We start from the raw sequence: 24,953 nt of genomic DNA, 5'->3' as shown, positions 1-24,953 counted from the left end.
GTATGTAGCAGTGTTACTGCGGGGGATAGTGAGCAGGAGGACGTGTATGCACTGAGTGGCGGCCTCCACCAGATTTTGCGCCCAGGGGCCCCCCACCAACCTTAATCCGGCCCTGGTTGTTACAATGATGCAAGGTTGTTAATTCACACTGGTATCTATTTATCAATAGCTCTAAAGTTGTATCGGTATTCGTAATAGCGCCACTTTCTATCTCTACTGTAATCTCCAAGGACGGCAGTCACTTCAATTAGCACTCATGCCTCTCTCACACACATTCACATAAAATTCTGCCACTGAACTACAACTGACTATTAGATTTCATCATTTGGGTCCTATGTCTGCCAAATAAAGCCTATCAGAACAGCCACATCCATTGCGTCCTCAGGGGTGCCGGGGCCACAGATGTGACGAAACATGTTGGGGGGGGGGGGCTCTAGTGTTCTGATTTATTTGGCAGACTTTAGGACTCAAATGATGTTTTTTCTATACCTGTGTGAATAAAGATTTAACCTTTTTTCATCATATTGCATGCTGTTGCCTTCTCTCTTTTTTGTCTTGGATTATGGATTCTGCACACTAGGACCCTGGGCTGCGTGCATCAAACAAAACAGCTTTTGGTAATTACATGGGCTGCTGTCTTTTTTTTTCTTTTATTCACATGAATAACATACATCCTTGGAATATGCTGCTCTTTATGAAGGGTGTGCCCAGGTAGGGGCACAGTTACTTACAAGGTCACTCGAATTCACTTAAAATGCATTGTCCGTCTATAATGCTGCGTGGGTGATTCACTAAGATTGTGCACCAGAAATCATGAATCTGTCGTTTCCCCGCACTGGTCAGATAGAGTGGTGCATCTTTAACATGGGGCATGTGACACAATTTGAAAGTTAAAATTTGGCACTCAGTCTGAATCTGTCAGACTGCCCGACGTCAAGCCCCCTCATTTATCTCGCATGGAAGCCAGAGCAGCTGTGCCACAAAAGGGTTGCGTGCAACACAATCTCAGCACAGACGCTTCCTAACCCCTTAAGGACGCAGCCATTTTATAGCTTAAGGCTCAGCCCCATTTTTTTTGTATTCTTAATTGCATCACTTTATATCAGGGGTCCCCAAACTTTTTACATAGCGGGCCGTTCACTGTCCCCCTCAGACCCTCCTGGAGGCCCGGACTAAAGTTTCAAAATAAATAGCAGTACATGTGACCACATCCATAATACACTGGCACCCCCCTCAAATATTTATTTAATATACTGCACCTCCTTGTGAACTATTTTGTATATTGGCCCAATTAATTAATTGGGCCAATTAATTATTAAATATACTGGGACCCCTCTCCATTATTGAATACGCCTCCCCCCCCCCCATTAATTATTAGACTGCCCCTCATAATTAATTATTTCCTATACCCCCACCATTAATTATTTCCTATGCCCCCCACCATTAATTATTTCATATGCTGCCCCCCACCATTAATTATTTCATATGCTGCCCCCCACCATTAATTATTTCATATGCTGCCCCCCACCATTAATTATTTCATATGCTGCCCCCCACCATTAATTGTTTCCTATGCTGCCCCCCCCCACCATTAATTGTTTCCTATGCTGCCCCTCTACCATTAATTCTTTCCTATGCAGCCCCCACCATTAATTTTTTTCTATGCCGTCCCTCATAATTAATTATTTCCTATACTGTCCCTCATAATTAATTATTTCCTATACTGCCCCTCCACCATTAATTATTTCCTAAGCTGCCCCTCATAACTAACTATTGGCTGCCACAATCATTTTACTGCCCTTTTTAATAAAAATATAAAAACGCTGTACTCACACCAGCCACATCGCTCCAGTAATATATATACTATGACGGACAGGAGCTTCCTGTCTGGATGGACGGAGGCTCCTGTCCGACTTATTTACAAAAAAAAAAAAAAAAAGAAACAATGATTAATTTTTTTGAAAAATTTGCCATTTTTGAAATACGAAATGATCGCATTTTCAGCAAGATAGATTTACCACCTAAATAAGTTGCTGAATAACATTTCCCATATGTCTACTTTACATTTTCATAATGTTTAATATGTCTGGATAATTTATTTTGATGTCATGCGGCTTACAAATTGAATATTGCTTTTCTGTATTTTCAGAATTTACTATTTTGGGGATAAATACTGTTTTGAATGAAATTCTAAATGTTTAGCATTAAAGCCACCCAACCTAATCAACCGATTTTCAAATCTGCCCCCCTCAAACTATCAGAAACAGCTTTTAGGAAGATTGTTAACCCCTTGAGATTTTGATAGTAATTAAAACAAAATGGAGGTGGAATTTAGAATGATCAAATTTTGTCGGTTATATGTTCATTTAGCCCTAAAATGTACACATTTCCAAAAGATAAAGAGAAAACCCATCTTAAAATTTGTTATGCAATTTCTCCCGAGTATAGAGACCATTTTGGGGTTGGTATTCCCTACTGTTAAAAATTTATGAACTTTTTTTTTTGAGGTCAGGAGTAGAAAAGCATCAATTCTGTACTGGATATTTTTATGTTTTTGTGTTCAATGTATAGCCTGATAATCATTTTATCTTAATCTATGGGTTGATACGATTACGGGGATATCAGACTTGAATATGTTTTCTTATGTCTATCGTTTTTGCATCGCCGTCTTCCAAGTGGCAAAACATTTTTACTTTTTTGGCTACAGAGCTGGTTAATGGCTTGTTTTTTTGCGGGACAAGTTGTGCTTTGCAACAGGATCATTCAGGAGTACATATGTTTTTTTGATCACTTTTTATTGCATTTTTTTGTGGGATTAAGTAGGTAAAAATAATTTTGGGTGATTTTTTTTTTTCAACTTGTTTTTTACAGCGTACAGCGTTTGAAACTTTTTTGTGCATTATATGTTTCTTTATATGTTTTGGGGCTTTTGGGCATTTTTATCGATTTATTTAATTTATTTTTTGTTGAATAACATTTTTTTACACTTTTTTTTTACTAGTTCCACCTTGGGATAGCAATCAGGTGATTGCTTGTTCATGATAATACTCTTCAATACTCATGTATTGCAGGGCCGTGTCAGCCTATGCACGTGCACGTGATCGGCGCCCCCCGAAGACGGCGCAGGAGGGAGGCGATCCTTGGGCAGAGACCCCTGGCAGGTGTGTTAAATGCCGCGGTTGTGCTGACCGCGCCATTTAATGGATTAAACACCCATGATTGGAGCCCACTCCGACCGCGGGTGTTGCACGGGAATGTCAGCGGTAGATTACCGCTGACAACCCGTGACACCCGATGCCGGCTCGGCTCCGGTGCCGAGCCGATCCAGCATTGGCTCAGTGCCGTAGTACGGCGCTGACGCTAAAAGCAAGAGCTTGCACAGTACTAGTACAGCGCTGAGCGCTAAGGGGTTAAATACCTGTGTAAACCGTTTGAGCCATGAAGAATGTGCACAGTCTGACAAAAGTGCAACACAAAAAGCGCAGACGCTTCTTAAATACCTGTGAAAGATGTTTTAGCCAAAAAGAGCATGCAGGGTCTGACAAAAGTGCACTGTGCAACCCTTAGTAAATGTGCCCCAGTATGTTCATTTACTGGGGATAGGATATATGCATTTTTTTATGTAAAAACAGTTTTTCAAATAGTTAGCATTGTGATACGGGAACCTTTCATTAGGTTTAGTATTACATTATAGTATTACAGTATTATTATTATTATTATTATTAATAATAATAATAAGGCTATATTCACATTGCCATATATACATCCTCCATAGATGGCAATGGGCGCACAACGCCGTACAGGAGCGGTACAGTTTCGCATGCACGTGGCACCGTACCGTTCCGTACCCAGGAGAAAGATAGGACATGTAAATCGCTTTGCAGAGGGGCAGGGGTGAGCAGCGTGGGAGGAAACTGGAGTACCTGGAGGAAATACACGCAAACACAGAGAGAACATACAAACTCTTTGTAGATGTTGATCCTAGGACTTGGACCCAGGTCCCCAGTGCTGCAAGCAATGGCGTAACTAGAAGCTGATGGGCCCCCAACTATAATGTATGGTTTATAGTAATAGTCTTTTCATATTGGAAAGTGACACCACAAGGGCCCCCTAAACCTCTTGTGCCCTGGTGCAACCGCAACCTCTGCACCCCCTTAAGTTACGCCCCTGGCTGCAAGGCTTTAATTTGGGGTCTTTTATATACTGTATATATATATCTCCTCCACGTACAGGGAGAAATGAGCAACCATGTGGACAGAAATATTGATCCGCGGCTGTACTTTATCTGGTTTAGCAGCTCTGGTTAACCCTTTCAGACCCTAGCAATCACATGAGCACAGCACTTCATTCACTACATAGCATGGATTTAGTGCTTTCTTTAGTCTCTCTTCCTCTCTCTTGGGTCTCCTACTGCCTCAACCTTCATCAATCAAAAAGCCAGTGGGCTGTCATAGACAAGTTAATAGATCTGGCATTGTCTGTTGTTGAAATACCTTACGTGTTTTTGATTTTGTTGGTCTATTTTTATATACAATAGAAAGGGGAGGGAGAACAAATATTTAGACCTCTTATGGAGTCAGATTGCTCATACATTTTATTGCGATTCTTTGGGAATTCTTCTTAGGTCTGAGTGAGAGGAGAGGGGTGATAAAAGCTATCACAATATATAGTGTATGAAATTGATCCCTTTATAAAAGGCAGTGGTCCCGAACCTATGGCACGAGTGCCAGGCGTGGCACTCACAGCCATTTCTGTGGGCACTCAGACCATCGCTCCAGGACAGAGTTCACCAAATAGGACCAAATCCACCTGCACTCCCAGGCAACTTAAGGGATGCTGCTGAGTCTGAATTTGCCCTCCTTCTTTCAACTATATTGGTGGCCTCAGGGGGGTCGATGTGATTGAAAGAGTGGCAATAAGTTACTGCTTAAAATGCCATATTGGCACTTCATGGTAAATATGTGGATTTTGGTTGTAGTTTGGACACTCGATCTCTAGAAGGTTCTCCATCACTGATATAGGGTGTCCCCTTAACTGCCTAAATTGTATGCTACTGTGTGTATGTCTGCACATTTCCAGAACAGTGACACAGAAATGATCAGTGTCCACCTGCCATATTACTGCCATTGTGGCTACATTTATTGTTTCCCTTATATTAGAGTTCGATTTTGAATCCGTTATTATACGTTTCCCATACTCTTATCTTGGTAGCTACAACATCTTTAAACTAGAAAATAGGAGCCTTGCCAAATTGGCTCTGAGAACTGTCAACACTTTTCTAAAAATTTAGCTTATTTAAGCTTTTGTCAGGCAAACATCTCTCTATACCACCCTCAAGGAATTCTTGGCAAATAAGACATCTGTGCTCTATTTCAGAAAGCGCAGCTGAGTGAAGAAATGAAAACCTACATAAGTGAGGGTAATGAGCTGTGTGGAGACTACAATAAATATCCCTTCTCTGAATTCAAGGCAAGGTAAGAACGGAGTAGTCCTACAAATAACTTGCGTAAAGATAACAGACTGAAGCAACTGAAGGGGAATAGCCAACTTTATATACCGTATAATCACTGGGATAATAAAAGTGCTATCATTTTGTATGAAGGCCAAACACTGTGTAGAGTTGTCATTTGGCTGTGACTATAAAACTCTAAAAAAAAAAAACTCAAGGATAGCTGCCATTGACCATATCTTATCCAATATTTTAGAGGTTCACATGTGATGGTATCTTTGAGTCATTTGTTTCCCAAAATTGTTGTTTGGAAACCTTTATGTATAGAATAAAATTAAATTGATAAGATTTTACTTTTGTTTCAAATACAGGGAAAAAAAGGGAAATTTAACTGTTCAAAATTAATTTGTCTGTTTTACCCATAGAAACAAATCACATTACAGCTCCATTTCTTACAAACAATTGGTGTGGTTGAATAGGAAAATATGCAAAATCAACATTGTTTTAATTTTATGGCACTTATTGTGTGGTAGCTATAACTGACTTGTTTCTTTGTTTGAGTCAGCAATACTGAAAGTGATATTTTCTTTGTACAGGGATGTGAAAGGTTTTTGGTGGTGGTTTTTATAGTTACAATAATATGCACTTTCATTTCTCTGATTGGAATGGCTGCTAAAATACTATAATGTAGTACTTAAAATACAGTAACGTAGAACTTAAATACAGTAATGAGGAACTTTGTAATATGGCATCCTCTTTAAGGAATAAATGCTATTATTTTTTTTTTATACATGAAGAATCTTTAGGCCTAGCACTACTAATCACAGCATGATATATATATCCAAGAAAAAAATGAGACTGCACTCCAAGGTAAAATGTGAAAAAACGGATGGGAGCTTTATTAGCCCAAGTGCAACGTTTCAGACCCTGTTCAGGATCCTTTTTCAAGCGCTTGAAAAAGGATCCTGAACAGGGTCTGAAACGTTGCACTTGGGCTAATAAAGCTCCCATCCGTTTTTTTCACATTTTACCTTGGAGTGCAGTCTCATTTTTATCTTGGATATATTTGTCTGGTGTGTCAAGACCAGGACATTGGGTTTGCACCCACAAAATTACTTGGCAATCTTGGTGCTGCTGGACTTTTCAAATGTTGTTTATATACACATATGTGTGTGTATATGTATGTGTGTATATATATATATATATATATATATATATATATGTTGGGATGTCACTCTTTCAGATAAACCCCATAAGATGTTAAAGAGGAATTTTGTGCGTTTAGGAAACATGAGTGTAAAGTACTTGTCTCTTAATACTAAAACAGGCATGTCAGAAGTAGTGACAGAATCTCTTTAACCCTTTAAATGTTTGAGGCAAATCTTCTTATTGCTAGAGTGGCATGCACCATTCAAAACTCTACAAAGTAGTTCTACTCAAAGTTTACAAAAGTTTACATTGATTACATTAAAGAAGACATGTCACCATAATTTTACCATCCAAAACAATACCTGCTAGTCAATGTACTTAGGGACCATCTACCAATATTCAACTACGGATTTATAAAGCACTATTCATTTATAGGAAATATTGTTTTACACAGTGCCTTGTGTTACATTCCTTTCATGTGACCAGGGTGATGTCATCTAAGGTCCTATACCCTTTACATCTGCAAAATGTACCATATGTATGTATTTGATCACATGAAATGACAGCATGCCTCCATGGAGGACGGAGAGAAGTAGAAGTCCATGCTTTGATTTCATGTGATCAGACACATACATGAGTTACATTTTACATTAAGATGATGTAAAGGAAACAGTTTTTAGTGTCAGTTTAACAGGGCTCTATAGATACCTGTCACTAGCAGTATTTGTGAAAATGTGTTGGCAGGTTCCCTTTAAAAAGCCTGTGATGGATACTGTTTCTATAGAATTTTAATGAAAGAAGAATCCATGTGCACAAATTTGATGTGAACGTTTCATTTTATACTGATTAATCTGTAACTGGTTAAAACAACATCGTAAAGGTAAAGGTTTAGTAATTGTAGTTAAGAACTTTTTTTTACATTTGACAAAGGATATACTAGAGAGGGTGATTGCAGACGAAGTCCGGTCTACCTTAGGGAAGTTAACTTTTTTGCTTTAAAATGCACTAATACAATGGGGCTCATTTACTAAGGGTCCGAATCGCGCACTTTCGTCGGGTTTCCCGTCGATTTCCAATTTGCGCCGAATTGCCCCGGGATTTTGGCGCACGCGATAGGATTCTGGCGCATCGGTGCCGGCTTTCACGTGACAGAAATTGGAGGACGTGGCCATCGGACAACCCTGACTATTCGGAAAAACCGCAGAATTTAAACAACTAATTTGTGTCGCAAGATCAGCACTTACATGCATCGGGAAGAAGCAGGTGAACTTCGGCGGACCTCGGCGCTGCAGCAACACCTGGTGGACATCGGGCACACGAACCTTAGGGAATCCCAACAAACCCGAATACTCGTCGGAGAACGCGCCGCTGGATCGCGACTGGACCGGGTAAGTAAATGTGCCCCAATATGTATAGAATGCTTACTTAAATAAGTGAAGCTGAATAAATGCTACACGTCATAAGACGTTTTATTATAAGTAAATTGTAATGATGAAAGAAACTTTACTCACGATGCTCATTATGTAGAGCTGATCTGTCTCTGCCAGGATTAATCCTGATGCTAATTCCTAGAAACCTAACTATTTTCCTTGACGGTTTCTATTGGGTAATTGGGTCAGCTGGGACCAAATGTTACAAAGGTATTTCTGACTGATTTTGATCATTTATATTTTTACATACAAGTTTAAAGTGAATTTTTCATCAAAGATTTGGGGCACCTTTAAACACAGCCGTAAGCTTTGACCTTGTGCATCATATAGGTTTTATGTTTTGATTGAAGATCTGTAAAAAGTGATCACTGGTATTCTTGGCATCATGTTTAATCCTCAATCAAGTCGTACCCCATGGTCGATAATAGTGGCTGTCATTGTTAATGAGCACAGCAGATGATAAGAGATTATTTAGACAGTAGGAGGAGTACAATGGAGCACATGCAACAGACATCAGAGGGTTTGTCTTAAAAGTCAAAAAGAACAGAAAAACAAAAAAGTTGATCTATTATAATAAGTCTTTGATGTGAACACACAGTGATAAGCAGGATCATGGAAAGTTGATGAATAGTGTGTGCACAGCCATGGTCTGCTGGGCACCAGTGGGCATCAGCTGATACATGGATAGGACTTATTGTGTATTTTATGTGTAGAGCTACTTCTAATTGTCTCTATCAAAAACTTTTTTGATGGAATAAAATTGTACAGCTCTTGAAGCAAACATAACTTTGTAGTAGTCAAACATGACGTCCATGCTTGTTATATGACATTCAGGACATTCAGTGATCGTGTTGTGATGGCTTCAAATGAAATTTCGTTTTTGAGCTCTTCTCTTCATTTTCAGTTTTCAATGGTTTTGAACCAAATGTGACCAAAATGGCCCTTGTACGTCCTTTATGAATGACACATAGCCTTTTTGTGTGTAGTAGAGGCAATCATCACTGATACCAATAATTGGCCAAATAAAATCCATTGGGTTCCTCATTCCTATCTACACATGCTTTTTAAAGAAGAAAGAACTCATTCCTGCACAATAGGAACAATAAAGACTTGGTAATCCAAAAATAGTTTGCAGCAACACAGGACATCATTTAGATGCATAGCCAGAATAATACAACTCTAAAGGCAGAACATAAAACCTATATCTAAAACATTACAGTTGGTGAATAAATGAATTTGAAAACTATTTCTTCCTAGTTAAAAAAAAAAACTTATAATATACCAAAATACACATTTCATGAATCTTATGAAAAAACATTTTTATGTGTAATTTTAGCCATTCAGATACCTGTGTGCGGCAGCACTCTAACTCCCTTATGACGAGGCCTTTAAAGAACTTAGAGACTATTTTGTGTGCTCATCATAATCATAATAATTTAGTTTTTGTCCAAATTATAAAGTGAAAACATTGGAGCACATTTACTTACCCGGTCCTGTCTCTATCCCCTGTGTGCGTTGTCCGACGATCATGGACTCCGGCGTGATTCACTAAGATCGTGCGCACGATATCTTGCATGTGTTGCTTCCCCACTTAGTTTTGCCGGAGTTCACCTTCTTCTTCCTGGTGCATGTAAGTGCATTGGTGCATCCGACGGCCCACACCCCCGATTTGTGTTGCATGCAAGTTGGCACCGATGCACCAAAATACAATCGCGTTCGCCAAAACCCCCTGCTAAATGCGGCGCAAAACAGAAATCCCCAGAATATCCAACGATAGTGCGGTCTGCAGACCGTTAGTAAATAAGCCCCATTATCTTTTTTTCAATTCATTTTCCTTTATACTTTAAAATGAATACCAAAATAAATTTTTTAAAATAAACTGGGCAGCAATAGCAGAGATATGCTTTAGTATGGCATTCCCTTGTTATGTTACCAGGAATGTCATTTTTAGCTGGTAACAGGTTCCAATAGCCTATGCTATGCTGATTTTAAAAATAACTTAGTAACATTACCTGGCTCCCTGTCAGCAGCATGTGTGAGTCCCATGGGAGTGCAGCCACAGCCTGTACGTGCAGAGAGCAGCTGCTCTCCTCCACACTCATCCAGCTCCTCATTTCCTGTCATATGCAGGGGAGGGGGGGGGTGGATTAGAGGAACAATGCTTTAGGAGATACAGCTACACAGGCTGCAGGCATGAAGCCAGGTATGTGAATTAAACTATTATAAAGTACTGAAATGATTCAGAATGCTGACAAAGAAATTTTTAAAATCAGTATAGAATAAGCTATTGGGGCTTGTCACATGTGGAGACAGTTGGATCCAACTTAAAGTTTGTTAAAAAGTGCAGATCAACATCCAGCAATGTAAACCCTGAACCAGAATGAAGGCAGTAGATATAAAGTTCCAGAACAGCGGTTATCTTCTAAAATTCATCTTCCAATTAAATGAGACAAAATCAGATATGTTTACGCATTTCGGACTTACTCAAAGTCCTTATATACCATGTATTCAATTCAACAAACCAAAAATATATAAATTCTCCTAGGCAAAACAAATGGCAAATTACAAGTCACATGGTTTAAAGTTCAGATTCTCTCATGTCTAGAACACAGTAAAACAGTCCTACATATAATTTAACCAATGGTACTAAAAAGTTTGCTTGAAACTTAGAAGTGGTCCTGCGACTCATGTCCCGGGTCACAGGCACACCCTGGACCCCTGCTGGCTCACTCACCTCGGCTCGATCTACCGCTGGCTTTGGCGGTCATCAGGTCTCTGTCACTATTTTTGTCACGTCTATCTGTTGGAGAAGCTCGCAAGGGTTCCATCCCAGCCTTTATCTAGTCAATTCATACATTAATCATTATAAAATCATCTTTTCTTTCTTATGTAAATGAGGCTGGTCACATGGACAGAGGCAGTGATGTCACCCCTGTTACCCCTCCCCTCTCCTCCCCCTGCTCATGTCTGTGTGTAGTGTATAGTAAAGCATTGCTAGTGTCTGTGCTTTACCTGACATGCTGCATCCTCCTAATACACAGAGACACAGACATCAGCTACACAAGTACCTGACATGTTCTGCTATAAACATGGCTGTCTGGAGCTTTTGTATCTCTCCTATACACACACAGGCTGTAGGGGGCGTGGGAAGCACATGGAGGACCCATTACACCATTATACCTCACACCATTATAAAGACTGGTGCATTATAAACACAGGCTGCAGGGGGAGCCAGCACCAGGAGTGTCACACCATTATACAGGCTGTCAGTCATGTGTATAGTATTATCTCATACACACACAGGCTGCAGGGGCCGCTACACCATTATACCTCACACAGGCTGTCAGTCCAGCACTAGGGGTGTGGCTGTGCCTCTCATTCATGAATAAACTGGACAGCTTGAATATGATAATGACTCATTGGACATCTCTCAGTCCATTTACATACAGCTTTAGGACCTCATTGCTTAATTTTACAGGTATGTAGAAGGACAATGAAGATAAAGATGCCTTTGTAAAGGCAGTTTATGAAAATATATTTAGTTTAGTGGGTTAATTTGCCTGACGGGTTCTCTTTAATAGTAAAATATTTATGTAAGCCATCTCTTCCAGGCTGTCCTGAAGTCTTCTTTATAGCTTCATGGCAGAGAAGCTACAGTATTCTTGTCATCAGTTACATAAGATTTGCATACAGTTCTGTTTCAGTGCTAAAGTTTAAAAAAAAACTGTCTTAAACTTTTTCAAAGCTAAAGTATCTGCACTGTGCATGTAACTCTCACTGAACTCATGTAAAGCTTACCTATAGCAAACAGAAGGGATTTGACTGTACTTTGTATGCATACAATTTCACTAGTGATAAAATTCTAATAGAATTATAAAAGTATTTTGCAAAAATGATTTTTTTTTTCAAATTTATGGAGAAGTAATATTATTACTTTTCTGTCTGGAAGGTCAATTATCTCAGACTGAGATAAACTTATTGTGCAAGTTTAACTAGCCATGGTTATTTTTTATTTTACATCTGTCAATGCATCATATATGTTAAGTTATTTCATACAGTTTTATTGAATCTATTCATGTAATCCAAGCACCTGTGCTCATAAATGTTATGTTTGCCACTGCAGGTTAACAAAGGCTCTCAGCAGTAAGACTCCTAACCTAGCTGCAAAGAAGGTGGCAGAAGTGGCAGAAGAGAGAGCAAACCTGGCATCAACATGCTGCATAATAAATGCACCTCCAGTCTACTGCAAGGAGAAGGTGAGCAATGCACAAATCAGACAAACACAGAATATCCAAAAAATGCTATGGCTTCCTCACACAGTAACTAGTAATATTGCAGCTATAATTATGTGAAAATAGCCCTGTAAAGAAGATCTATAATTATTACTTGCTACCGTGTGGTGGCAGTGTGACTACTGGCTATTGTGTGGGGACAGTGTGACAACCAGCTAGCTTGTGGGGACACTGTGACAACTGGTTACCATTTGAAGGCACTGTGCCTATTGGTTACCATGTTAAGGCACTGTGACAACCGGCTTCTTTGTTGGGGGCTCTGTGACTATTGTAGGGACATCGTGGTCATGCTGTTGTCTCTGGGCATTTATCAATACTGTATGTTCAGCTTTGTGGTTGCCTTCAAATGGCTGAGTGTAATGGTAATACTGTATAAATGTAACTACTTAACAGCTTGAGCAGATACATTTATTCAGTAATAAAATGACATTTGGCCTTTTTAGGGCAACCACAAGGCTGATGTGGCCCCAGTGAAAATAAAAATGATGCCCCTGATCAATAATGATCAGTCCCCATTCTCAAACTTAGTGAACCCAGTGTAGAAATTACATTATTTGTTTATTTATATACAAATAGTTTTTACGGTTGAAAAAAAGACACATGTCCAAGTTCAACCTAGGAAGGGATTGAATGTGGAGGGGATTTAGGGGAAACAATCCTATATAACAAAACCATCAATGTTATTTAGGTATAAAAAGCATCTTGATCCTTCTTGAAGCTCTCTGCTGTCCCTACTGTGTCCAGCACCTGAGGCAGGCTAATCCATAGATTGACAGTTCTCACAGTAAAAAAGCCCTGTCGCCTCTGGTGATTAAACCTTGATTTCTCCAGACAGAGACAGTGCCGTCTTTTGATATGATTTAACTTGGGGCAACTTACCACCATAGTTTTTGTATTCATATATTTATATAAAATAATTATGTCCCCTCGTAGTCGTCTCTTTTCCAAAGTAAATAAATCTAGTTGTTTTAATCTTTCTTCATAACTGAGACCCTTCATATCCCTTATTATTTTTGTAGCTATTCGTTGTACCTTCTCCAGCTCCAGGTTTTTTTTTTATAGACCAGTTCGCAGAATTGGATGGCATATGCCAGGTGAGGCCGAACCAATGCCTTGTACAATGGCAATATTACATGCCTATCCCGAGAGTCCGTAGCACTTTTGATAAATTACAAGTTCTTGCTTTAGAGGCTGTGGTAAAAAGAGGGCATTCAAAAAATATAAATCTGATGAGTCACCTGAGGCATTCAATAATTACAAGATGCTTACTAAGTTCTGTAAGAAGGAAATAAAATCAGCCAAATAAAGAAATTAAAGATAGGTGGCCAAAGGTAGCAAAACAACTCCTAAGAAATTTTTAAGTATATCAATGCGAAAAAATGGGTCACTTTGGACCCCTATATTCTGAAAATGGGGCTTTGGAGACTGGAGACCAAGAGAAAGCGAAGATACAATATGGGTTTTTTCGCTCTGTTTATACAATAGAAGAAAGAACTTCTGACGTGGGAGGTGCCAGTGCGGGTCATGCACCCTGTAATATACTAGACTGGCTGAATGTAGACATGATCCAATCTAAGCTCAATAAAATCAATGTGTACAAGGCTCCTGGACCAGATGGGTTACACTCCAGTGTTCTTAAAGGAAACCTACCAGATGATATGGTAGGTGTAAGATGGAATACCGAGCACCAGCTCAGGGTGAGCTGGTGCCGTAGCTTATTTTTGTTAGTGTCCTAAACCGCTGCATCGCGGTTTAAAACCCTTTTTAATCTTTATAGCGGAAGCTGCTTCGGCTATAAAGATTAAAAAGTGTTTTAAACCGCGATGCAGCAGTTTAGGACACTAACAAAAATAAGCTCCAGCAACAGCTCACCCTGAGCTGGTGCTCGGTATTTCCACCTTACACCTACCATTACACCAGTGTACCCCAGGGTTATGTGCTTGTCCCACTGTTATTTCATTTATTGATTAATGATATAGAGGTAGGAATTAATAGCACTGTGTCTATTTTTGCAGATGACACCAAGCTGTGTAGTATAATTAAATCTAAGGAGGATGTGCATAGGCTGCAGGGGGACTTGGACAAACTGAGTGTTTGGTCATCCATTTGGCAAATGAGGTTCACCCGTTACCCCTTCCCTCTCCTCCCCCTGTTCATGTCTGTGTGTAATGTATAGTAAATCATTGCTAGTGCTTTTGCTTTACCTACTGTCAAGTGTATAGGAGTATCTCATACACAGGCTGCAGGGGGCGTGGCCTCCAGCACCAGGAAGCACATAGAGGAGCCAGTACCAGGAGGGACCATTATACCTCACATCATTATACAGGCTGTCTGTCAAGCACTGTGGGTGTGGCTGTGCCTCACACTCATGAATAAGCTGGACAGCTGAATATGATAATGACTCATTGGACATCTCACAGGTCATTTACATACAGTTTTCGGACCTAATAGTTTGAGAGTACAGGCATGTAGAGGGACATTTAAGGGATAGGAGCAATGCTTTCTATTCACAGTTTATGAAAATATATTTAGTTTTGGGGGTTAATTTGCCTGACAGGTTTTCTTCAAGGTTGTATCCAGGCAATTTTCTGATAATGTTATACCATCTTAAACATAATACACGGCATCCAATGATGACAAGTCCAAATGTACATACTATTAGAAGTGAGGGCAGGCTATTCTATGACCTAAGTATCTATTACACTGGCAAAGTAATGTTTTAAACATGCAGCACATGCTCAGGTCTGGCTAATATTCCTTTCTAAGGATAGAAGTTGAGGATATCAAGGGTTTATTGGGGGTCACGGCTTAATAGAGGGATACATTTAGGCTGAGGTGGTAAGGCAATACAACAAGATGGTTATTGCTTACTATTTGGTTGTTGCTGGATCTCTGGTTGTAATCTCCACTACAACTGTAGTTTAATAGGTTAACAGTAATGTGCTGAGGGAGAGGGTTTCTTCTAGATGATACAAAATTAATAAGGAGCAACTGGGAATGTTTCTGTTATTTTTAGGTACCTGATAAAACTTTAAAGAACATATTTTGCTACTGCTAGTAGCATCACGTATTCACACTATGGGGGACATTTATCATACACTGGCGCTCGTGCGCCTGCGTATGATTGCCCGTTGCTGCATATTCGCAGCGGGATACATCAAGAGGCGGATGCTGGCGACAGCGAGTGCATCGGCGCAGGGACAGTAACGTCCCGCACCGGCCCAATCCCGGCCAGCCGCGCCCTCCGCCCAGCCAGCCGTGCCCACCCCCTTCACGCCCCACTGCTATGAAGGTGCCAGAGAGGACTAAATATTCGCAAGTGCTAGCTATGACGTGGCGCAGAGGTCCTGATAAATATGCCCCTATATGTTAATATAGGTCAAACAGGTCAGACAACATATTACAACCTGAAACTGGAATTGGGGAAATAATCACAAGGGGAAACATGAGTTACAGTCATGGCCATAAGTTTTGAGAATGACACATATTTACATATTTTATTTTCACATGATCTGTTGCCCTCTGGTTTTAATGTGTGTTTGTCAGATGTTTTTATCACATACAGAAATACAAGTGCAATCATTTTATGAGTAACAAAAGCTTTTATTGACAGAGTCAATAGAATGAGTTAATGCAGCAAGTCAATATTTGCAGTGTTAACTCTTCTTCTTCAGGACCTCTGCAATTCTCCCTGGCATGCTCTCAATCAACTTCTGGACCAAATCCTGACTGATAGCAGTCCATTCTTGCACAAGTTTTGACCACAAGATTGACCACAAGTTCTCAATGGGATTAAGATCTGGGGAGTTTCCAGGCCATGGACCCAAAATCTCTATGTTTTGTTCCCTGAGCCATTTAGTTATCACCTTTGCTTTATGGCAATGTGCTGGAAAAGGCATTGTTGATCACCAAACTGCTCTTGGATGGTTGGGAGAAGTTGCTCTTGGACTTTCCGGTACCATTCTTTATTCTAGGATGTGTTTTTAGGCAAGACTGTGAGAGAGCTGAGTCCATTGGCTGAGAAGCAACCCCACACATGAATGGTTGCAGGATGCTTTACAGTTGGCATGAGACAGGACTGGTGGTATGGCTCACCTTGTCTTTTCCGAACAAGCTGTTTTCCAGATGTTCCAAACAATCGGAAAGGGGATTCATCAGAGAAAATGACTTTACCCCAGTCCTCAGCAGTCCATTCCCTGTACCTAATGCAGAATATCAGTCTATCCCAATGTTTTTTCTGGAGAGAAGTGGCTTCTTTGCTGACCTCCTTGACACCAGGCCTTGCTCCAAGAGTCTCCACCTCACAGTGCGTGCAGATGCACTCACACCTGCCTGCTGCCATTCCTGAGCAAGCTCTGCACTGCTGGTAGCCGATCCTGAAGCAGAAACACTTTTAAGAGACGGTCCTGGCGCTTGCTGGTCCTTCTTGGGCGCTCTGAAGCCGTTTTGTCAACAATGGAACCTCTCTCCTTTAATTCCTTGATGATGCGATAGATTGTTGACTGAGGTGCATTCTTTCTAGCTGTGATACTCTTCCCTGTTAGGCCAGTTTTGTGCAGTGCAATGATGACTGCACGTGTTTCTTTAGAGATAACCATGGTTAACAGAAGAGATACAATGATGCCAAGCACCAGCCTCCTTTTAAAGTGTCCAGTGTTGTGATTCTTACTTAATCATGACAGATTCATCTCCAGCCCTGTCCTCATCAACACCCACACCTGTGTTAATGGAACAATCACTGATACGATGTTAGCTGCTCCTTTTAAGGCAGGCCTGCAATGAAGTTGAAATGTGTTTTGGGGGAAAAGGTTCATTTTCTAGGCAAATATTGACTTTGTAATTAATTGCTGTTAAGCTGAACACTCTTTATAACATCCTGGAGTATATGCAAATTGCCATTATAAAACCTGATGCAGTAAACTTTGTAAAAATCTACATTTGTATCATTCTCAAAACTTTTATCATGACTGTACACAACGTTACACTCAAGGTAAATGTACACTACAGAGGTCACATATATTTTCTCTTCCTTTCAGTCCACTCTGTAACATGTTTGGTTCAGCACTTTGCACTGTAGCTTCCCTAACTCAATAGGCATTAATGATGTCTAATGTACCTGCCTCTGTTCTGTGTCCTTGTCAAGCAAACAATAAAGGTCAGGCAGAGGATAAACACTTAGTGTGGAACTGTAAGTGCATAGGGAGATACCTCTAGAAGTCAAGCAGCCTCACAATTTGACTTGGTAACAGCTAATTAATTTGATGTGCTTGATCCCAAAAACCCCATGGTAACACAGTGTTACTTCAAGGAAGCAAATCTCACATTTTATCTCTTAAGAAAAGCAATAAAATAAATGTCTATGCAAATATATTAATGTACTATAATGTATGATTTCACTTTACATATAACTAAAAGTGATTTTGAGTCCTGCTTATTTTCAACTTTATTTTTGGAGGACCTGAGGCTTGGCCCTGGAGAACTTGCACCCATCGCTATTCATTTAAAATGTGCTGTTTGGACTTTCCTTGAGTAAAAGTGATTTTATTTTTTTCTACCCCAGAATGAAAATTAAACATTTGGCTATCTATAAATAAACCTACCTGCACACACTCGCCCACATTTATTAAAGTGTTTGCACCAGTTTTCTGTCTGACTTTGCACTGAAAAGAACATGCAAACTGCTTGCACATGTATTTATTTAGTGTCTGCGCCAGTTTTGTGTTGCGTGTCCAACAAGACAGAAAAATGTGCACCTAAAGGGGCCACTTACTGCTTAGTCAGAGTTTGCAGCACATTTATTACTGATGTGTGCCACAATTTTGTCTGCACCACAATTCTGTAGCGTAAAAAATAAATAAAAATATGGTGCACACTCCAGAGAAGTCCAGGGTGCTCCAGATTAATGAAGACCCAGCGCTAGTTTGGATTAGGTGCACATTTTTTCTGTCTTGTCGGACACAGTGCAGCTGCGACACAACTGGCGCAGACACTTTATAAATACATGTTCAAGCTATTTGCATGTTGTTTTCAGTGCAATGTCAGACAGAAAACTGGCACAAACACTTTCATAAATGTGGGCCAGTATATGGTGTTTCATAATGAATTTAATTCTGCTAATGTAAACTTTTTCATTTTTTCTTTTACAGATAAACAAAGTGATTGGAAAGTTGTGTACTGGAGATCCTTGCATTTTACAATAGGTATCAACTTGCAAATTATCCTATACAATATATTGTTCTTCAAGTCTACAAAACAATGCTTAAAGCTTTTTTTTCAGTGAGTTAAAGTAATTACAGCCTTTAACAACCCCAGCAATAGAGCATATGCATGATGTCCACTTTATGGGACTGACGTAGAAAAGACAGTGCTCTATCTGCTTATCAGTCCCTGGAAGCAGTAATCATACCAACCAGTGAAAATAACATAGAAGTTTTTTTACCATATATACTCGTGTATATGCCAAGTTTTTCAGCAAAAAATGTGCTGAAAAACCCCACCTTGGCTTCTACATGAGTGTATAAAAAAAATAATCTTACTCACCTTCTGATGCTTACTGTGGCTACTCTTCTTCTCTTCACTCATAGCTGAACTGGCGTAAACTATCATAGCAAATAAGGCCAGAAAAAGAAGTCCATCAAGTCCAACCTTTAAGAATTAAATAAATGTTTTTTCCCCATAACCCGTGATATTTATTCTCTCCAGAAAGGCATCACGGCCCCTCTTGAACATGTACATAGATTCCTCCATAACAACCTCCTGCGGCAGAGTGTTCCACAGTCTCACTGTTCTTACAGTAAAGAACCTTTGTCTACGTTGATGATAGAACCTCCTCTCCTCTAGGCGTAGAGGATGCCCCCTTGTCCTGGTCACAGGCCTAGGTATAAAAAGATCTTTGGAGGTATATGTACATTGTAATTAGGTCTCCCCTCAGTCGTCTTTTTCTAAATTGAATAATCCCACATTTTGTAGTCTGTCATTGTATTCTAGTCCCCACATCCCCCAAATAATCTTGGTTGCTCTCCTCTGCACCCGTTCCAGTTCTACATTGACCTTTTTATAAACTGGTGCCCAAAACTGTACTCAATATTTCATGTGTGGTCTGACCAGTGATTTGTATTTCTTTATCATAAAAATGTATTCCTCTCCTGATACATCCCATAATTCTATTTGCTTTAGCAGTAGCCCACTGGCTCTGGTCACTAAAATTAAGTTTACCATCCACCAATACCCCCAAGTCCTTTCAGCTCCAGTTTTGCCAATAATAATTATACTTTGTGTTTCCATGGCCCAAGTGCATAACTTTACATTTATCTACTACATTAAACCTCATCAACCATTTCTCTGCCAACTCCTCAAGCTTCCACAAATCCCTCTGTAATGCTAAATTCCTCTGTATTAATTACTTTACACAGCTTAGTATCATCTGCATATATCGAAACTTGACTGTGGAATCCCACTACAAGGCATTTAATGAAAATATTAAAAAGAAGTGGCCCCAATACTGACCCCCGTGGCACGCCACTGTTAATGTCAACCCAATCTGAGAATGTGCCATTAATGACGACCCTCTGTTTGCTATCACTAAGACAATTACTTACCCAAATACACAGATTTTCCCCTAGTCCCAGCAGTCTCAATTTATGTACCAACCTTTTATGCGGCACTGTGTCAAATGCCTTTGAACATCCACAGCGTCCCCTAGATCCAGTCTTGAACTTACCTCCTTGTATAAACCCATGCTGTACAGTGAGATACTCTAGGACAGTGGTGGCGAACCTATGGCACGGGTGCCAGAGGTGGCACTCGGAGCCCTCTATATGGGCACCCTTGCCATCACCCCAGGTCAGGGTTCGCCAGACAGGACTCAAGGCCTCTTGCAGTCCCAGACAGCCCTGGACCCTAGAAGGAAGCTACAATCATAACCCAAACTTGTTCTCCTTCTTTCTACTGTATTGGTGTCCTCAGATGCCTATACAATTTAAACCTGTGAAAGAGCTGGGAGTAATAAGTTACTGCTTAAATTGTCGCATTGGCACTTTGCGAAAAAATATGTTGGATTTGGTTGTAGTTTGGGCACTCGATGTCTCAAAGGTTTGCCATCACTGCTCTAGGATACCATCTCTAACACACCCCTCAAATATTTTCCCCACCACAGAAGTTAGACTCATGGATCTGTAGTTTCCAGGATTGCTTTTTGATCCTATGATGCCGGTGCACACTATGACATCAGCAGCGCGCCTCAGTCGTGCCATAGTGTGTGCTGGCGGAAAGAGTGCATGGGCGCATCTCTGCCCACTCTGCTATGATTGAAGAGACCAAGGAAGAGGAGCTGTGGGGAGCATCAGAATGTGAGTATGTTAGTTTATTTTTTTTATATACTGCGGGGCTGCAGAGCATATAATTAGGGGAACTGCAGAGCATTTAATAAGTTGGGTGCTGGGCATTTAATTACTTGGGGAACTGAAGAGAATTTCATTAAGTGGGGCTGCAGGGCATTTCATTATTAGGTGGTGCTGCAGAGCATTTCATTAATAGGGTGGGCTGCAGGGCATTTCATTAATATGTTTTCTGCTGCAAGGTATTTCATTACTCTGGGTGCTGCTGCAGTACATTTCATTGCTGGGGGGAGGCTGTCTGGACATTTTATTGCTGAGGAAGGCTGCCATTTATGTGGGGAGGCTGTGACCAATGCATTTTCCGCCCTAGGAAAATACTTGAGTAAATACGTTTTTCCAGTTATTTGTGGTGAAATTAGGGGCCTAGGCTTATACTCGGGTCGGCTAATACTAGCGCATATACAGTATCTCAAGGGGAAATACGGATCCTGGCATGGGGTCATAACACAGAAACAAGATACAAGTCTATATAATAATGTGGTTTTTGAGTCCCGCAGCACATCTGACGATAGCATTAGCTTATGGTGCTATACGGTTGTAGAATAGAGTCAGGCATCTTATTGAGGCATCCGCTGTGCCTGAACTCCTCAATGGGCACAAATTAACCTCTATTGTGCCCTTTGCTCTCCTGACTATCTTGTTCAGCTTAGTCTTCCTTTTATGTTCTACCCAATAGATGACAGCAAAATATAATATGCTAGCAATTTCATGATGCAGACATGAAAGGACTTGAGCTTTCTCATAAAAAACAGCTGTTTCATAGCTTTACTATACACCTTCTTGGTGTTGGTCTTCCAGCCTAGGCTGCCATCTATGTACAAACCCCGATACTTGTAAATGCTGACCTGATCTCGCCCTTTGAACGCTATTTTAAATTTTAATTGCTCACACAATAGAGGCAGAGTTATTAGAGAATAGTATTAAGATGACATATTTGCCTGAACTACCTGTTACTTTTGCAAAAATGTCTGCTATAACGAAATAAAGGAGAAAAATGGCAATATTTATAAAAGTTGATGAACCATAATTATCAAGCTGTGATTAATTAATATACTGTTTGTCTGTTCTTACAAGTAACACCAAATAGTTTATCATCAGATTAGGAAAATGATGTAGTATAAACAAGGATAGTCTTTATTTTTGTGCTATAACTGTGTCTATTGAAAAAATTATATTGCGTTGTAGATAGAACCAGGGAAGTTGTAGAAGTCAAATGAGGATAGAAATATAATGATTGATAGGTCCTGGAAAAGAATAAAGATAGAGAAAAGTATAAAAATCAAAATATATAAAATCGCCTCTATCTGAAATGCAAATGATGAAGCAGTAATCTTTTAACCAAACTCTCTGGGTATTTTTCCACTTTCTGAAGGGGAATGTCATTTTACCGACATGTTTAGTTCAGATAGATTACTGTGGCACAATTGGGAGAGAACATTTGGAATTCTAAAGCACAGCAGACTTTTCACCATTACTCCAGCATTAATGAATTCAAACATGGACTATGACTTTGTAACCTAATGTTCAGTATGTCTACAGTCACTTAAATAAATTATGATTTCATTAATAATAATATTAGCACAGCTTTACTTTGTGCTAACACAATATGAAATATGTGAAGTGCATACTATTTTGAGGAAATGTGGGTAATATACACGCTTTAAAATGACGCATGCATAAATTCTCTCCAGTGACGCTTACATAAATTGTTAGTACGATGGAAAAATTTTTAAAACATGCATTAACCCCTTTGATTTGTGGATGGGTGTATAGAGAGAGCTTACGGGCTATGCTCTCTCCATACATGGTGGTTATCAGCTGTATAATACAGATGACACCCGCCTGTTACTCCCGCTGAGGCTTTTATCCTGTTGAGTGCCACAGTCGAACCTGAACACAGCACCTAACATTGCAGCCAATGGGCGCTGACAGCTTGGTTGGCCAATCGCCGCTCCAGTGATGTCACACCGTCTCCTCACCAATTGGGTGTGGAAGGGCTATGTAGGTGATGTGCCCAACAGCAGTGTCCGCCCAAAAACTTCAACAAAAAATGCAGACTAGGATAAATCTGTATTAACCATTTGAGCATCATGAAATATTTATCAACTACATCCTGTAGGCAATAATTTAAAGGCGAAATATGAGGGTCAAATATTTGCTGCTGAACTATTATTTTTATCTGTGTTTAAGGAACATGGTTTGTGGTGAGCGTTGATGTCCAGAGCAAAGAAGAGCTTCAGGAGAAAGATACCTAGAACCGCACCTTGGTCAATTCTGAACATATTCCAGAATTCTTCAAAGAAGGAGTTTAAATAATTTTTTTCATGTAACAGATGTAAAATAAACTACATTGAATGACTTTCTTCTAATTCATTATTTATATGTTCCAGACTAAAATAAAGTCACGATCCCTTAGATGGAAAATACAGCTGTCTTTAGCGAATGGCTAGTTTACTATGGTAATTGATTATCTCATCCATTGGTAGCCCTAGGGATGTTATTATGTGTCATTTATCACTTTCACCAAATATAAAGTAACAGACCTTGTACTTATTCCTCTTAGATTTATAATTAGGGAGAAAGCTTCAATACTTTTCAAAGCAAATGGGCTTAAGTAAAGGTGCAGGGAACAGAGCGCAGACACAAGGGAGTACATTTGCCACCAGTAAATCTATGACTAAAAGGAGCTGCTGACAAAAATTCCTGACATGCTGCTTACTGTAATCAATCTATTAAGATCAAAACTGCTGTATTAGAATTATATTAAAAGACATGGACAATGACTGGGATTTCTGCCAGAGGGCAATGTGAGCCAGGCAGTTTATCCGTGCAGGAAAAAGTAGACATCCAGCACTCTCCTAGCAGAGGCATCAAATACGATATTGTGAAACACAAGGTATAGAGGGTTTTTTGAATATGTGATATAGCTATTTGCATAAGCTGGCTGTATATTTCTAGGACTGTTAACAGGAATATGAATATTGTATAAAAAAATAAATTGGCTGTGTGTAGGGAAGTGTGTTTATGTCTTGCAGACAGCTTCCATAAAGTCAGCTGCCATTTTGAATAGACTTCACAGGGTAGTTAAATAAGCGATTTCAAGAGCTAGGTTTATTGATGAATCATGAATTTTGTATACACTAGCAGTGACAGGTCGTTGCACGCTGGCGAACCAGTGATGGCGAGCCTTTTAGTGCCCAAAGTACAACTACAACCTTCTTATTTATCACAAAGTGCCAACAAGGCAATTATGGATGTAACCTAATGCTCCATGCTCTATCCTAGCTTTTAATTGTATTAGCATACTGAAGACACCAATACAGTAAAAAGAAGTAGGATAAATTTGGTTTATCTTTGTAGCTGCTCTACAGGGCTCCCCTTAAGAGGAAGAATTGGGGGCCCAGAGAGAGAAGCCCCAAAGATAATTCAGCTCTGTCCACACCTTCTTACTCCTTCTATAGTAACAGGGAGCCAAGGATGTTTGAGATTGTCTTGAGTCCTATCCGCTATACTTTCTGCTGGAGTGGCACTGAGAGGATTCTAAGTGCCAAGTCTGGCATCCATGCCATAGCTTTGCCACCATAGCTCTATGAAATCTTACTTTCCAGCAAGCCGTTAGCATCTGTACTTCTCAGGATACACAACACAAGATCCTATTGCAAGCTATAGTAAATGTGCAATGCCAGGGCCGAAACACCTTAGCCCCCCTGCTTTCCCACCCACTTGGCATGGAGGTGATATAAAGGTGGAGTCGCAATTCCTGTTGAACTTGTGGAATTGCGACTTTTTCATGGGCTATACTACAGAAAACTGGCATACAAGTCATGATAAACGTCTAACTAGAGAAATTAATATCACAGGAAAAACCTGCTGTGCCTGTAAATACTTGTAAATGTGTGAAGCTTGGTATATAGTAAATAATATAGAAGATATATGGTAAATAATAGAATGATGTCACTTATTTATTGGTATACCAAAAGGCACCATAAATGGTAGTAGTCCTCCTAACTTAAACTGCAGGGCGTAAAAAGCAATAACACAAATTGGATTGCATTTTCATGGTGACAGGTGACAACAGCCTTCTCCTACAAATTCTGGCATGTGACACGATGCCCTGTTCATGTTTGTAACTCAATATCCCGGTTGTATTAAAATACTACTCTATCACAATGCCCATGTTTTTTTCTTCTTAGGAGTGCTTTACAGGGATTTCCATTTAACTTACTTTTCACTTTTC

The 24,953-nt window shown here is 39.9% G+C and overlaps 1 protein-coding gene across 1 annotated transcript in view; it reads left to right on the top strand.

Moving 5' to 3' along the window:
* Positions 1 to 23,075, top strand: part of GC (GC vitamin D binding protein) — an 89,972-nt gene extending 66,897 nt beyond the window's left edge. The window contains exons 10-13 of the mRNA XM_072117348.1: positions 5,377 to 5,474; positions 12,152 to 12,284; positions 18,467 to 18,520; positions 22,907 to 23,075. Of these exons, the coding sequence (XP_071973449.1) occupies positions 5,377 to 5,474; positions 12,152 to 12,284; positions 18,467 to 18,520 (285 nt within the window). The 3' untranslated portion in view covers positions 22,907 to 23,075. The remainder of the gene's footprint in view (positions 1 to 5,376; positions 5,475 to 12,151; positions 12,285 to 18,466; positions 18,521 to 22,906) is intronic.
* The last annotated feature ends 1,878 nt before the right edge of the window (positions 23,076 to 24,953 follow it).

This window comes from Engystomops pustulosus, chromosome 1 (assembly GCF_040894005.1).
Source record: "Engystomops pustulosus chromosome 1, aEngPut4.maternal, whole genome shotgun sequence".
NCBI classification, from domain to species: Eukaryota; Metazoa; Chordata; class Amphibia; order Anura; family Leptodactylidae; genus Engystomops; species Engystomops pustulosus.
This window is presented reverse-complemented; position numbering and strand designations above follow the sequence as displayed.